This window comes from Mirounga leonina, unplaced genomic scaffold (assembly GCF_011800145.1).
Source record: "Mirounga leonina isolate KUSES-001 unplaced genomic scaffold, KU_Mleo_1.0 Mir_197, whole genome shotgun sequence".
Classification (NCBI taxonomy): domain Eukaryota; kingdom Metazoa; phylum Chordata; class Mammalia; order Carnivora; family Phocidae; genus Mirounga; species Mirounga leonina.
In genome coordinates, this window is record NW_023270494.1 from 12,617,109 (window position 1) to 12,634,365 (window position 17,257).

General features: G+C 44.1%; 1 protein-coding gene across 3 annotated transcripts in view; it reads left to right on the top strand.

Annotated features, from left to right (window-relative positions):
* Positions 1-17,257, top strand: part of PRKCA (protein kinase C alpha) — a 395,562-nt gene that overhangs the window by 138,448 nt on the left and 239,857 nt on the right. For all 3 annotated transcript variants that reach the window (XM_035026216.1, XM_035026215.1, XM_035026214.1), the window contains exon 3: positions 12,218-12,300. In XM_035026216.1, coding sequence (XP_034882107.1) covers positions 12,218-12,300 — 83 coding nt within the window. The remainder of the gene's footprint in view (positions 1-12,217; positions 12,301-17,257) is intronic.

The following is a 17,257-nucleotide window of genomic DNA, read 5'->3' on the forward strand; positions in this document are numbered from 1 at the left end:
ATGATCCTGGAGTCCCGGGATCTAGTCCCGCATCGGGCTCCCTGCTCGGCGAGGAGCCTGCTTCTCCCTCTGACCCTGCCCCCTCTCATGTACTCTCTCTCATTCTCACTCTCTCAAATGAATAAATAAATTAAAAAAAAAAAAAATGAAAGCATTTTATTTATGGAACCCTTCTGCATGTATTCATCTCTAAGAATTAAAAATGACCGCCATGTTTTGCCCCTCAAAATTCAGAAGTAATGCGGCACCACGTTTGCTTTTATTAAGCCCTGCATTTCTGACTAAACTTAAATGTCTTTTCAATTCTGAGACCGTTCCCGCCCCTGTCTCAATATTGCCTGAAATCAAAGCCAAACCAGAACATTAAATTTGAAGTGCTTTTCCCTCACTTACCCATGGGAGCTTTGTAATTACATGACCAAAAGGCAGGCGGGGGGGGGGGGAAGCAAGCCCTGGATTCTGAAATGAGTGTTGACTAAAATATTTGGAACAACTTGATAATTTCCTTCTGTGAATCATGAACAAGAGTAATATTTTCTTGGCTGATATGAATCACATTCCTTTCCACCAGTGCTTGATTTCTCTGACCACCTACCTACCTCTGTAGTTTGCATGAGGCGGTCCGTGCCTATTTTCGTTTTTTAACATAGGTGTTACTGCAGACTCTGTCAGATGACTGCTCATCGCGGTAAGAAAAAGTCCCTTGACCTTGTGTCCTTTTTTCAGCCTCGGCAACAGCATCATTTCTGCCACAAATCTTCTGGAAACTTGAGGCTGGGAGAAGAGACTTTTCCCTCGATGCTCACAGCCTATACCCGGAAGACTTGACTGTCCTTCATGACCTTGAAATGATTAGTTTGTGACTGTTCACCAGACTACACTTGAAGCTGTTCAGAGTACCTGAGCCTTACTGATCTTCATAGATACCAGGGTCTAGCGCCATGTCTGGGACATAGCTGTTGCTCAATAAATACCAGTTGACCAGAATTTAAACTGAATGCTTTCTATTCGCTGCCTGCGTTTCTTTACCACCTTCTTTCTTGCCCGTCCCCTAAGCCACAGGCTGTGTATGACAATGACCTTCTAGTCCCTGATCTAATAGGTTTGTCTCAGCTACTTCCTGACTTCTTGTGAGAGGGAGACCGTTGAAAACTTCCTTTTTGAGACATTCCCACCTTTCCTATTTCAAGACTCCTGGCTGTCTGCTTGCCTTTCTCCTGGGCCTGTGTCTGCTCTCCTGCAGATTCCTCTTCTTCTCCCTTAAGCACATCATCTCTCTTGAAAACTCACTCAGGATTGCCGCCATCTCTCCCTGGGCAGCCACCGCCCTCAGCCTTCCTGGCCTTTCTACTAGGAGCTTCATAGAGATTTTTGAAAGGACGGAATGAATAGATAAACATGGAACTTTATATCTGCTCCATTTTCAAAATAAGCTATAAAATTACAAATACCAGAAAGGCCTGGCTCTTGGCCTTGCCCTTGACCTTCAGTTTGCAACCAAATGGCTTGTTTGCTGAACAGATACATGTTAAGGATGTTGACTTTTCATGTGACTGCCAAAACTTTGACTTTAGAATAAAACTGTAGCCTGGGATTAAACAGGAGCAGACTAGAGGCAGAGAGGAGTCCAGATCTTTTTACCCACCCACCCAATCCCCCTAAAAGGCCTCCAGGGAGTACAGTTTGAAAACCACTAGGTGGCTTCTCTCTGAAGTCTCCTGATTCTGCTCTTCTCAGACTCTGTGATGTTTAAATTAGTAACATCCTCATGAAGGTTAATGCTAATGGTGACTTCCCTGGGCTCTTGGTCCTCTGAGGAATCCAAGTGTTAGGTTCCCACACAAGTATAACACCACCCAGAAAACTGTCATTTCACCACCGAAGATGAAGAAAAGTCCTTTATATATAATCCAGCATTGTACAAACCTCGTTATCGTGATTGTCCTTGTTATCTTGAATGCAAGTACCAGCTAGTATATTAAGTAGGACACACACAAAGTCAAGGATTTTAATTTTGAGCTTTTCATGATACTTCTATATTGGACCCTTTAAGAGTTCTGACTTTATTAAACTCATTTATAATCATGAGCAAATGAATCTATACAAATGCCCCAGGGATTTTTTTTGAATGTCACAGTTTCTATTTCATATCAACAATTCAGGTTTTTTGTTTTGTTTTTTTTTAAATTTTTATTTATTTTTTGACAGCGAGAGAGGGAACACAAGCAGGGGGAGTGGGAGAGGGAGAAGCAGGCTTCCCTGCTGAGCAAGGAGCCCGATGCGGGGCTCGATCCCAGGACCCTGAGATCATGACCTGAGCCGAAGGCAGACACTAAATGGCTGAGCCACCCAGGTGCCCCATCAACAATTCAGGTTTTAAACCATTTTTGCTTACAATCACCCATAATATTTGTGGGCCCTTTTTTTTTCCTGGTGGAAGTGTGAGCAGAACTCTAACTCCTTACTTGAACTGTTCGTTGCTGCTTTGGTACTTGAAGGTATCCTTGGTCTCCATTCGTGATACAGGTGAATTTCATGGGCCCATGTATGCCATCCCATGGAGCTGTCTGGGAAGAGTGACTTGAAGGCCTCACTACTTGTTTATATCACTTAATTGAAATCTGAAGTTTATTTACCTATGAATTCTTTCCCTGGACACTTTATAGACTTAATAACTTGGGCTCCATTTGACAAGTGGGGTGTTGTGGTTTTCTTGATGAGATACAGCTCTGATTAAGACTTTCACTTATTGAATCCTTTCTAGAAACTGCCTTGGTTTACATATATATTTTTTAAGATTTTAGAGATAGCAAACAAGCACGAGCTGGGGGAGGAGCAGAGGGACAGGAACAGACTGCGCTGAGTGTGGAGCCCGATGCGGGGCTCGATCCCATGAGATCATGACCTGAGCCAAAACCAAAAGTCAGATGCTTAACCAACTGAGCCACCCAGGTGCCCTTATATATTAGTTTTCTAAAGCTGCTCTAACAAAGTACCACAAACTGGGTAGCTTAACCAAGTTTGTCTCAGTTTTGGAGGCTAGAAATATGAAATTAAGGTTTTCAGCATGGTTGCTTTATTCTGAAGACGGAAAATGACCCTCCCCATGTCTGGTAGTTTGCTGGCAATCATTGGAATTCCTTGGCTTGTGGAAGCATCAGCCCAATTTCTGCCTACACCTTCACATGTATTCCTATGTGTTTGAATTTCCCCTTTTTATAAGGATACCAGTCTTACTGGATAAGGGCCCGCCCCATGCCAGTATGACCTCATCCTAACGAATTACGACAACCCTATTTCCAAATAATTTCACATTCTGAGATTCTGGAGATTAGAATTTCAACATATGAATTGGGGGGGGGGGTTGGGGAAGGGGACAATTAAACTCATAACAGGATGGCTAATGCCTGAAATGATCAGATGACATTTTTATTTGGCAATTCTTCATAGGAGAGATGAGTGGAAATAATAAATTACACTGTGCTTTGGAGAGCTAGAAAGACAACTGTTAGAGGATCATAAATTCTGTCCTATGAAAGAACTGTGAGATTGTTCTTGACATACGAGGTGTAAAAAGTAACTTATTTTTGAAGTCTCTGCTCTCGTTTTTTCTAAGCAGCTTTTTGTCAATATTGTCATGATGGTTTCTCAATGGCCTTTGACTAAGTGGGGGGTGAGGGGGAGAAGAGTTTAACCACAGGGGTAAAAACCCATCTAACTATTCATTCTCTTTGCCTTTTATTATGTACATTTCCAAATACCTGCAAACATAGTGAGAATAGACCATATACCATCTCACAGCTTCAGTAATTGTTGACTTTTACCCGTCTTGTTTCATCTTTTTTTCTTTTCTTGCTGGAGTCTGTTAGAGTAAGTTACAGACATTGTGTATTTCCATTTGTCTAAATTTTTAAATAATGTTATATTTTGCAATATTAGAATTGAGAAGGGTAAAGCTATTCAGTGATAAATATTACAAAATAAACCCTGGATTTTACATTATGATGAATTAAAGGAGGGAAAAAAGTGGAAGATAAAGGGGATGGAGTGGCAGAGGAGTAAGGAAGAGAGGATACGAGATGCCTACTCCTTTATGTGTTTTTCTCTTTAGACCCTGAGCTTTCCTATGAGCAGAAACTGTTTTGGCCGCCCCTTGGCCTTCATGTTTTATAGAGTATAGGTTTATAGTAGATGTTCTATAAAACAGCTGGGCCTTTATACTGTAGTTCCTTGAGGAATTAAGATGATTTCACTGCTGTATATTGATGGTATCAGAAGAGTCCATCCCGTTTCAGTTCTGGGTTAAAGAATATGGGAATAAGTAAAAAGGGAGGCTGTGTATCAGGGACCTGTTGGCATAGGTGTTGCTGTCATTATCCACCTTCTTCCAAGTGTTTGGCTTTTGAGCCATGAGGGGCCAAATCTCAGCTTTCCTCCTTGGCTCTGGAGGAATCCTTTATACCAGTGATTGCCCAGCTGTTCTTGAAATTCTTCTTCCCTCCGCCCCCTTGAGGCCCCAGAGTCAGGACTCCGTCCTCTCACTTCCCACACCACCACCTCCTTTTCACCATCAGCCACGGATGTGGGTGTCCCAAAGCTCTTCCCTACTCCTTGGAGTTCATCTGCCATTTTCCCTTTGGCTCTCAGCTATGAAGATGCCTCTCCAAATTTGGTCTGCAGGCCCCAGCTGCCTTTTGACCTCTAAGCTTGAAGTTCTGCTTGCTTGCCTGCCTGACACATCTATTTGGGTGTCCCAGCAGCATGGGGGTACTCCCTTTGTCTAAAACCAAACACACAGTCCTGTCTCCTCCTCCAGCCTGTGTAGTTCCTGCGAGCAGTTGGCCCAGGCCTGTGAGTTTCCAGGTTCTAGTTCATTCTTACCTCTCGGCCCCCTTTGTTCATTTCCCACAATCTGCCAATTCTCCCTTTATTGTTTTAGTTATCTTTTGCTTGCAAGTACAGAACGCTCCGTGCACACTGGCATAAACCGGAAAAGCGTGTGTGATATGATCTTATATATTCAGGTATATATAAAGAAAATGAATATTTGAAAGGGTCTTGGATGGCTCACATATCTGAGAAGTCTAGAGGTGAGTGCCATGCCAACATGCAGATGGTTTCTTTCTTTCTCCTTAGTGTTGAGTGCTGTTTCACCTTGAGGCTCTACTCTTGATTGCAAGATGGCAGCACTTTGCCCAGTTTCTCTGACCAGTAACGAGGGGGCCCTTCTCTTACACCTCATATTCATTGGTGACATTAGAGAAGAGGAAGAGGTTAAAGGTGATTCTCCTGGGGAAGGGGAGGGATTTGGGGGTCCTGATCAGAAATGGGAATACTGGGGGTTTTGAGAGTTTCCTGGGAGCATGTGCACAAATTCTTAGAGGCAGATTCTGTGCTGCTTGAAGAATGTCATCCCTTTGGTAATATGTGATAAAGCACATTTACTTGATTTGTTTTCATACAACTTGAACATGTATCCCACGAGAAGACTGTTTTCATTGTTATAAATCTGAAACCAATAATTTTCTTTGAGCATGCAAATATAACATAAGCTCAAATTTTCATGACTTTCCCTACAAAGCTGAAAGTGGTTCACTTGCCTTAGAGATTTTCATTTCATTGTATCCTGATGTGACGCTACCTTTCATTAATCCCTTCCAGCTAAGCAAAATTTAATTAAAACCACCTCACATGATGGCAACCATTCATGTATTTAAAAAAAGGAACTCGAGGAAACTCAGCTAGCTACCAGTCTTCTGTTCTAAACAATGTCAGACTGTTAACTGTAGTAGGTTTTTTCCTTGAATTCGGAATTTGTTACATAATGTGTACCCTCTTCCATTAATTTTGTGTAGCAGGGAATTTTTATGCATATGTTCCATTTTACATGACTCTGACCTGAACTTGAAATGATACAGATGTGAGTGTGAAAAGGAAAAGATTTCTTGAAGAAAAATGGGAAGTGATACGTGTAGTATATATATTTTTTCTCTTCTGTGAACATGGCAGTCCATGTCCAGTGTAAATAGGGTAGTCCCATTTTACACATAGATGGAGCATGAGTGTCACAGGGATTTGGTAAAAGAGCCAGGCCTTCAGTCTAAAGGTCCTGGTCTCCATCAGCATTATTGACTTCGACCGCTGGTGAGTGAGATGGGAGGGTTGGTGGGACACCTGTCTGGTCCTCAGCAGTCATGGGGTCCTCTGCTCTGAATGTCCCCATGTCCCCACTCTATTTGGTCACTGCCTTTATTAGGAATTTTATGTGATGGAAGCAAATAAGTCTTTCTTGGTTTCATAACTAACTGTGAACAACAAAAACTACCAAAAATTCACAGAAGCAGGACTCACTCAAGGCTGTGTCTCATTTATAATTTCATAAATATCATTCCAGGTTGATGAATGAAACTTTATTGTGGTAAAATCTCCGTGCCCTAAAACTTGCCATTTTGATCATCTCAGGTGTACAGCATCCGGTGCCTTGTGCAACCATCACCACCTTCAATCTCCAGAACTCTCTATTGTCCCAAATAGAACTCCACCCATTTAGTGCTGACACCCCACTCCTCTTCCCCAGCTCCTGATAACCTCTGTTCTACCTTCTGTCTCTGGGTTTAACTATTCTGGGTACTTCATATAAGAGGAACCAGACTGTATCTGTCCTTTTGTATCTGGCTGCTTTCTGTTAGCATAATGTTCTCAGGGTTCATGTCGTAGCATGTGTCAGAATTTTTCCCTTTTAAGGCCAAATAATCCATTGTATGGATATATTGCATTTTGTTATCCATTCTTCTGTTGATGGACATTTAAGTTGTTTCCACCTTTAACTATTCTCGATGATGCTGCTGTGAACATGGGTGTGCAAATATCTGTTTGAGACCCAGAAGTGGAATTGTCAGGTCATAGGGTAGTTCTGTGTTGACCTTTTGTACCATCTTACAGTCTCCCCAGTGATGGACAGGGGTTCCAGTTTCTCCTCATCCTCTCCGTCACGTGTTGTTTTGCTTTCTTAATAGCCTTCCTAGTGGTATGAGGTGGTGACTAATCACCTTCAATTAGAATTTTCTCTCCTGTCAGAGCTGTTGCTGCACCTACTTGATTTACGTGTGATCCGTGTTGGGGTCATTTGTAAGAAGCAGTTTGCATTGACGAGCAGGAAGCAGGTAGCTTGTAGCTCATTCCTTTATATGTAGCATCAGTTCACCGTGCTCTTTTTTTTTTTTTTTAATCTCTATTTAAATGAAATATAGAAAATGTCTCTGGGCTTGCCACTTACCCGGGACCACTCTGGAGAACATTGTCTAGTATCAAGAGCCCAAAGTCATCCATCTGCGTGATGACATTTGGCGCAGAAAGCAAGCCCTCTCCTGTTCCTCCAGGGGTGTCTAACGAGCCAAGACCATTATAGTTAAATCAATTCTGATCAAATTCATGGGGGTACCGTGTCAGAAGGGAGTGTTTCTCACACTGAAATGTTTGGCTTTCAGATTTATTTTTTGTTGGGTTTTGTTCACTTTAATGAGCATGAGAGAAAACCACTGTTAACATCCATCCACACGGCAGCATCACCACACAGCTCTGTATTTTAGAAATCATTATGAATTCTTGAGCCAAACATAGGTGACTGTTATTCTGTCTTGGAAATCTACTTCTGACAGATGGTGAACACTCTCCTTAATTTCCATTTAGCTTCCTTCCGTTAAGTAAGATGAGCATGTGATATGGATCAGTCGATGAAGCACCCTCAATTTTAAAGCCACGTAATGTTAAGAATCATTATTTGGCCAAGCCTCTGGTCTTTATCTTTTGTCCACCGACGTCATTTGCTTAGTGTGATTTGTGTGTTTCACATGTCATCCATCACTGTTGGGCAGTGTAGGCATATCACATAGAGGATTAGAGGAAAGCGATTTTGTGCTTAGAAAATAATTGAATGAAGATTTACTTTGCGACTTTAAGCTGCAGGACAGCCTCATATTTTAAAACCTATCATTTGGTTATATAAGCAGACAGGCCCCAAAGTCTTGGAAAATGGGGCTTTGTCTCTGTTTGATTGGCTGGTCTGTGCCTGCTTAAGCAAAGGCTTGTTTAAGCACCAAGGGTCCACCTCCAGGACAAACGATGGGGCTGGAGGAATCTGCCGTGTTGCGGGTCTCCACTTCCTGCCTGCCAAGGGCAGACGAATATGTATGAAATCCACACCGTGTGACAGAACTGCTTTATCCCCAGCTCTCCCCAACTCCCCTGACTCCATACAGCATGGCAAGATGAAGACCTTTAGAATTCTGAAAAAAATAAAATAAAAACCGCTCCTAATTTTTAGCCTGAGGAAACTCTGTGCTGACCATCTCCAGGTAAACGTGATACATTCTCTTGTATTATTGAGCCAGTCTGTTCCTCATTCTTCAGCGACCCTAGCAAGACTTCTCAAATGTTTGCATTATATTGTCTTATAAAATATGCATTACCCAGTTTATTTTTAAAGTTTTTTTATTATTATTTATTTGACAGAGCGAGAGAGAGACAGCAAGACAGGGAACACAAGCAGGGGGAGTGGGAGAGGGAGAAGCAGGCTTCCCGCCGGGCAGGAGCCCGATGCGGGGCTCGATCCCAGGACCCTGGGATCATGACCTGAGCCAAAGGCAGATGCTTAACGACTGAGCCACCCAGGCACCCCGCATTACCCAGTTTAGTTGGGAACTTGAAACCAAAGGTCAAGGCCCACCAGCTGTCATTTTGGAATCTCTGACCCTTGCTCAGCTTTCTGGGATGGCCTTTCCCAGACAAATGCTGTATGCAGCCCGAGTCTGCCAACGCAGGGCTTCTCTTGCCTGCCCCTGGGGTGGGGATGGGATAGGAGGAGGGGAGCACTGGCTTTCTCTCCTTGCTTGTACTCACCTAGGCATGGGTGGTTTCTTCTTCTTCTGAAGGTCATGATTCTGAATCTTGAGTCTTTGAATAGGCCTTACAAGGTCTTTATCTTCCAGATAGCTCACATCCATGAGCGGCTCTCACAGGATCCTTTTCTCCACCCCCTGTTGGGTGAATCTAGTCCTTTCTAGATGTGACTTTCATGTGTAAGGCGTGGGGTGGGGGACAGCTAAGTAGGCTAGGAGGAAGTAATTTTGGGGGTAGGTGGGACTTTTTATAACTGCCCCTGCAAATTATACTGCGTAGTGAGGGCCTGGAGCTTCTTGGGATAAAATTGGATATAAGACTTTTTTTTTTGAGGCATACAATAGAAATACTTGTGGGTTGAGATTTATAATTGCATTGACAGGTAAATGGGAATAGAAAGGACAGATACAAAAAACCATCCAAATGGATTTGATAAATACAGGTTTTCCTAAGTGTTCACCTGAATGCAGAGGTGGCTTAAAAAAAAAAAAACAACAAAAACAAAAAACCCCAGTATGTTGAACAATTAAGTAGGGAATCCGAATGCTCATTTTGCCTTCAAAATACCATATCCCTAATAAACTCTGATGAGGAAATAATGCTCCTGTGACCCTTTTCCTTTTGTAATTTATCTTTCTAATTCCAGTGAGTGAGGGATGACTTTGTGCCTGGGGAGAGTGAGCAGATGAGATTAATTTGTGCCATCACAGCTCTGCTTTATTATCTATCCATCCTTGGAGAGGGTTGCAGCGGAGATGCTTTTAGCAGAAGCATTGTGGAAAAAGCTGCTCTGAGGGCTTGGAGGAGCTAAGTGCTGCCCTTTGCAGTGTCTTGGTCCTGCGGGGGCAGCCCGGAGCTGGCTTCGCTGTCCTCTCCTACCCTCCTGGTGGGTGGGTGTGGTGGGCGGGCCAGGCAGCCAAGGAGAACCCTTCCCTCGGGAGCCTCTGCTTCCAAAAGGATGCTCTTCAAGACCTCTTCGGTTGGCAGCTTACTATGCATGGTTCCCCCCTATGTCGAACACTGCCTGCTCATACCAGGCCCACATTTTTTTTTTTTTACAGAAGTATTTTTATAGTGACATTGTATTATGACCACCTTAAAAGAAAACTATCTTAAAAGAAAACCATCCTTTATCCACTACCCTGGCAGGGCATACCCATATCTTCATCCTCTGGTTATTTTATATATCTAAAACACACACACGCATATACACACACACACACTTATATGTAATATATATATTTTAAATATATATGTAATTCCTTTCATGTACTCCTTTTCCTGTCACCCATGTATAGCATCTTGGCATTGCCTCTTACATCTTTTCTGCTCCTGTCAATGGCTTAGGACACAGTGGGAGGAAAGGGGAATCGATATTTTCTTTTTGGTAAAATGTAGATACACATATTACGTAGTGTCATGAGGACTCAGTAATGAGTGTGAAGGGACCCATCCAAATGACACATAATAGGATGGTCAGCAGTATCTGTGGTCCATTGGCCAGTTGAGCCCGTTCTTCTGCAATTTCTCTGACATCTATTATTTCCATTTCTTAGCAGACCGAATAATGATGGGCAATTACTTTCATTCATAGACTAGACAAGAGGCTTCTTCTAATTGGGCCTCATGGCCCAAATCTAGTCCATGAAATTCTTCCTGTTGCCACCATTTGCCCTTCTAAAGCACTGTTTTTGTCCATATGACTCTTGTTCAAACCGTTCAGTGGCTGCCGACGCTTATCAAAGACATTCTGAATGTCTTCATGGCTGCTCGAGGCCCTCTGCTTGCCTTCTTAGCACAAGGCTTGGCACTTGCCCTCTTCTTGGGATCTCTGCAAACCTGCCATCTTCTGGAGCTCACTGGAATGATGGACTGTCTTCATTTGGCTTTGTGGCCACATGTGCAGAGAGTTGTGGTATCACTGGGGGGAAAGAAAAGAGCCCCGGATCTGGGGAGCTCTAGCCTGCCTTCTGCGGCACAGACTTAGGACTTATCCACTATTTAGGGGGGTATATTTTTAGCATGTTCGACAAAGAACAGTGGAATAGTTGGTCATACCCTTTGGTAGACTTCAAGTGCGTGAGGAAGGACTAACCGGTCATTTATTATTATTATTTTTTTGGATCCTCCACATCATCTTATACATAGAACCTCTTAAGGGATTACTTATTAATTTCTATGACAGTTCTTTTATTGATCCATCCTGAATATTTACCAAAACCACATTGAACTTGGAAAATATTTGCTCTGTAGGAGATGTGGTAGATTTGCGGGGACTTCCCTCAGCTGGTGACAACATGTGTGGCAAGCATGCATGTGCAAGGTGTGAAGGTGTTCGCCTTTTTTTTTTTTTCCATTTCAAAGGGCTGTTTTCTGTAGATTGGGTTTGTGTCCTTTTTTATTTTTATTTTTTTTTTATTTTTTTAAAGATTTATTTATTTATTTGAGAGAGCGAGAATGAGAGAGAGAGAGAGTACATGAGATGGGGGAGGGTTAGAGGGAGAAGCAGGCTCCTCACCGAGCAGCGAGCCCGATGTGGGACTCGATCCAGGGACTCCAGGATCATGACCTGAGCTGAAGGCAGTCGCTCAACCAACTGAGCCACTCAGGCGCCCGTCCTTTTTTATTTTTAAAGATTTTATTTGAGATAGAACGAGAGCAGGCAAGGGGGGGAGAGAGAGAGAGCACGAGCAGGGGGAGGGGCAGAGGGAGAGGGAGAAGCAGACTCCCTGCTGAGCAGGAAGCCCAATCGGGGCTTGTTCTGAGGACCTTGGGATCATGACCTGAGCTGAAGGCAGATGCTTAACCCACTGAGCCACCCCAGTGCCCCGTGGATTTGTGTCTTAATGAGTTCTTTGAATTCAGAATTCTGCTGAGGAAGTTCTGCAACCCACATAGATATCACTCTATGTATAATCCGTTACTCCCCACCCCCCCCAGTATAACGTGTTAGACCTTCCTTTATATGCATGCATGTATATCGGTATAGGACAGGGCAGAGTTGTTTAAATTTTGATTTGTGGTTTATATCTTGGGAAAGTGTCTTATGATCTCTGCCCCCCGACCTCAACTTTAGAGAATAGGAACTAGGGTTTAGGTCTCCTTGGGCCCTGTCAGACCTGCCATTTTATGGTTCTATTATCTATAAGCCCAATTAATACCAAATGTTGCTGAGTCTTGAAAAAAATGCCTTCTGATTGCTGTTTGAGATTCTGTCTATAGTGAAATCAAACTGACTTCTAAAGGGACATAGCCCTGTTTTGGAAAACAAAGCTTTTGTATTAAATTACTAATTTTAGTTTTCTTTTGTCTCCACCAGTTTGCTGTTTTGTGGTTCACAAGAGGTGCCATGAATTTGTCACTTTTTCTTGTCCGGGTGCGGATAAGGGACCCGACACGGATGTAAGTAAACTGGAAACTATTATTTGAGGTTAATGCAGATCTCTGACTTCACCTTTTTTTTAATGCCTGTACAGCTGTTTGTTTGGGCACATACTCTTAGCGGGAAGACTTGTCAATGAGCCCTGTACAACTTCGGCTCGTACTGATGAACAGATCTTTAGTCCTTTGGGAGCCCTGGTAGGACTACTTCAGGATTGGAGAATTTCTTAGCTTGTACTCTTCCACTGCAGGCAACCACATGGGCTAAATCCACCAACTTTATAGTAGGAGCTTTCGCAAACACAGTGTGGTTCTTTTCCGAAGATGTTGACAAATTTCACAACAAACGTAAATCACCCTTTATGGTTCACCCTAATGGTTTGTTGACTGATAGGACCGTCCTTGCTTTGGGCCAGTGTAACCACCTCTTCCTAGTTGACTTCATGAGATCCTTGCTGCCTTTTCATTGTGTATTACAAATGCTGCTGTTGATTTAAATAATTTAGCATCTCTTCCACTGAACAACTGATCTCTGAAGCTGCCCATGTGTGAATACATACTTTTATTTGTGCCCTAATTCTGCCTGTCTCTAGTGAGCATCTCTCTTGCATCTCTTGTTTACCGAAAAATGGGATCAGCAAAGGAGAGTGGGAGTCAGGAGGCATGGGAAATCCCAATATCTAAAATACATTGAGTGGACAATTGGGCTGTTCCGTGGAAAATATTTTAACAGGAAAAGGAAATTTGCAGAGGAGGCCTGGAAGAGGAGACCTTTCTATTCTGAATCGCTTTTGCTGGATCACTTCCGGCACAAATACTGAAATTATGTGCTGGTTCCAGCTTTGGTTCTCGTTCCCATCAGGAAACACAGATTTCAAAGCGGCTCTGTCAGTGCAGGCAGGGCTGAATTCTTCCCTTTCAGAGGAGGGCATACCCATGGTGAGCTCTGAGGGGTTCAGATGTGTGTGGTTTTAGCACATATAATGAAGGAACTTACCCCTGTGCCCTGAGTGCATAGAGCCATGCTGCGTTTTGGTCAAGATGCTGGTGGAAGCTGCACAGAGCAGGAGCCTTGGGCTCAAAGCCACCACCAACCCGCAGAGGCTCAGAACGTGGGAGCCCCAGAGCCTCGGAGATCATCCTGTCCTGTGTTCACAGACCAGAAAGCCCATGTCCGTGAACGACGCACTGACATACAAAACACTAGTGTACCCCACCGACCCTTGCACATTCCCCTTCTTTCTGGAGTATTGTCTCCATTTTGGGCATCTTAGAGGTAAAAATAGATGCAGAGTACCAGCTTTCCTGAAAGGTGGCCTTAAGCATCACAGCGGTGTTTCTCTGGCCACCTTGCTCATTGTTCGGAACCCATCCTTCCATTCTCCCATTTTGGCTCCAGTAGGAATGGGGTGAGGTGGGGGTGTTGGTAGGTCACAGGAGTGTAGTTATTACCTGACTCCTCTCCCTCCTTCCATTTCTTCATTCTTTTGGTTAAGTACTATCTGTCTATCAATTCATTCTAAAGATTGATTTATTTTGAGAGAGCGTGCACACATGCATGCACAGAGAGGTAGGGGTAGAGGCAGAGAGGGGGAGGAGAGACTCTCAAGCAGACTCCCCACTGAGTGCGTACCCCAATGCAGAGTTCGATCTCATGACCCCGAGATCATGACCTGAGCCAGAATTGTGAGATGGACACTTAACTGAGCCACCCAGGTGCCCAAGTACTCATTATTAAGTACTTAATATGGGGGAAGATAGACATGGAGAATATCACTAATTAAAAGAGGGTAGAGGTTCTCTGAGTGTGTTTCCCCAAGGGACCTACTCTAGGTGGTCGGAGGCTTCCTTCCCCAAGGGAATGGCATTAATCTAAGCTTTGGGAACAAGTAGGAGATAGGCAAATGGAAGGGGATGTGCACATGTGTGTGCTGGGGCACAAGGAGCCCTGTGAAAGACTGTTCCAGGCAAAGGGAAAAGCAAGTGAGAAAGCCCTGAAGTGGGAAGTTTAGTGTAGAAGAGAAAAAGAGCAAGCTGGTCGTCAGGTGTGTAGTTGAGGATTTTGAACACAATCATAGGAATACTAGGGATCTAGAGAAAGGCTTTAAATTAGGAGATGTTGATCCTGTTTGCATATTATAAGTGTTTCTCTGGTTTCCTTATGGGAAATGGACCAGGTTAGGAAGTGGGCTTGATGGATGGGTGAAGATGGGGAATACCAACCAAAGGATGAAGAATCAGCACAGAGGGCAAGGTGGTGGGAGCTTGGGGGAGGTGGCAGCAATGGGGATGGGCAGAGTGAACTCATTCAAGATACACTTTGGAGCTGAATCAGCAGCTCTCGGCCATTGGGGGATCAGGGAGATGGAGATGTTGAGGAAAAACTCTCGGGCTTTAGGCCCAAACCTGTGAATGGATGGAGGCCATCAAGACCATGGATGGAGAATGTATTTGGGAGTATGGGATAGGGCAGATCAAGGGTTTCACTTTGGACATGTGCAGTTTGAGAAATCTGACATCGAGAAGACAGTTGTCTGTGAATGCAGGTGTGGAGGCTGGAAGTAGAGTGTGTCCTTCTGAAGATACAGATTCCTCTGTTCTTTGTTTTAAGCTTTGGGTGTGGATCCTCTTGCCTAGAGAAAGGGGGTAGATAGAATGAGAAGAAAAGAGATGAGGGCCCAGGAGAGAGAGCACTGAGGAGAACTCTAGTGGATTGGATGGAAGAGGGAGGGAGGGAAGGAGGGGAGACCAAGGAGGAACAGGCAGAGGAGTAGGAGGAAGACCGAGAGAGTGATGCTGTTTTAGCAATTTCCTAGAAGGGCTGTAGGCCAGCTCTCTGCTTATGTCATGAATTCTGTAAGCTTTTGTTACTACACATAGATAGTTAATATACATCCCAGTTTGCGCAGGACTGTCTTGTTTCCACAGGGAAGTCTTGGTTTATGCCTGCTACAGATTAGTTAATGTCTGTTAAGTTCTTTCCCTGTTTTGGTGATCACTATATGGCCACCCTACTCCTAGATCCCCAAGCCAGGCAGGAAGGCTTAGTGCAGGTCTGCTGGTCACACGATACAGTGGGACACACACCTGTGATCTGATGTGTTCATCCGAGCTCTGTCCCTACTCCCTGTTGTGTTGACTCGCTAGAGATGCTTAGTCTCACATTTTAATATCCACGAAAGTGAGGATAAGAGATGACTTAAAAAAAAAAAATATGAGGGGGAAAAAAAGTACTTGAACAGTCTGTGTGTTCTCTTCCAAGTAGAAATTTTCCTTTTGGTTGTTGGCATCAAGAGGCCAATGATTAGGGCTTTGTGCAGGCAGGGCATGAGAAGTATCTGCTGTCTGTGTGCAGGGTGATTTATTTGTTGTACAAATCTGCAAGATGCCCAGACTGAACTGCAGCAGGGGGATAACTGGAAAAGCACAAAGGTGTCAGGACACAGAGCTGAGATGAGATGGTAGGATTTTCTTATTTTTCTTTTTTTTGAATACGTTTTAAAGTCCTAGAATTATAGAGTTGAAAGGGGTGTTAAAGACTTATTTGGTTAACTTTATTTTATGGATGAGGAGACTGAAGCACATAGAAGAAAGATGTAAATGATCCAGGGGCATGGTGACATGGCCCTTGAGTGTCCAAGAGGTTTGTGGTTGACTCAAGGCCATGAAAGGAAAGAGAGGCTGCCGTGGTCTGGTCATACTGTCAGTGGAGAAGTTGGTATAGCTGCTGCCTTGGTGTAATCCTTCAAAGTTCTGTTCAGACATTTAGAAAAGTGCTAAAGGGCATGGGAAAGGCCAGGTAATGGAATGGAAGGATCAGGAGACACAAAATCCAGCTTACGAGAAAAAACTACCTGAAGCATTTTTTTTCCCTGAAAATCTGAAAGTTTTTAGGTTAAGATTTGTTTCACACATGGCGAGTGCTTAAGATGCACACAGTTCATGTGCCACTTAACGATGCCAGATTTGCAGACTCCAGGGCATTCCCACACGGGGACCAAGAAAGGACAGACCCTGTGAGATGCACAGATACTGTACCTGTCTTGCATCTTCAGGATGAAAGGACAGGTACTGTGTAGTGTGAAGTTAGCAGTGCCCAGATTACAGGAACCGAAGAGAAATAGGTAAAAATTCTTTTGAACAGAGGTCATCTTCAAGACTCAAGGAGCAGGCTAGTGGAAAGGATGCAGATGTGTCAGGAACCTCGGGGAGGAGAAGGGGTGTCTGGGTTCCATGGAGGAATGGAAGGAGCCCTCTCCTCCCACTGCCCACTTCTCCGAACATGTTGGGCCATCCTCAGCCCTCCCCCACCTCCTCTGGATGCACAGGGTTCCAGACACTCCCTACCAAGATGAAAGCCAAGCATTTCCGAGACTTCAAGTGCAACCCTGTGCGCAGCAAGGAAAGAGGAGAGGAAAACGAAAGAGTCGGTGTTGGAAAGGCACTTTGAGCTGGTGCTGGATTTGTGCTGCCAAATGTGCGGCCTCAGAAAGCAGCTTGGTGCTCTGCCCAGCACCCCAGTCCCGTGTCTAAGATTTTGTAAGATGACAAAGAAAGAAAACTGGCCCATTGTTGAGAAATACCTAACCTCCCTTCTGCCACCCCCTCCATCCCCCATTAAGGCATGAACAAGGACATGGACAAGCCTTGCCTTTGGGGTGGGGGTGGGGGGGTGATTTTTGCTCTTGGAAAGAAATAACGATGCTTTTGTTTCTTCAGCTGCCACTGATCCCCTGAGCTGATGTTTTTCTCTTCCTTGCTCCGGCCATGATGGGGTGAGGCGTGGGGTGCAGGTGCGGGGGGGTGGGTCCTAGAGGGCAGACTTTCTCAGACTCCTGCCCTTCACCTTTTAAAATTTCAGCTCCCCAGCTGCTTTGTCCTTCAGTCTGGAACTCCTCCCACTTGTTAGAACCTTCTCTGCTCAAATAACATCTGTCCTGAAGCCCACCCTGCTAGAGGGAAGCGGGGTATTCGGGTC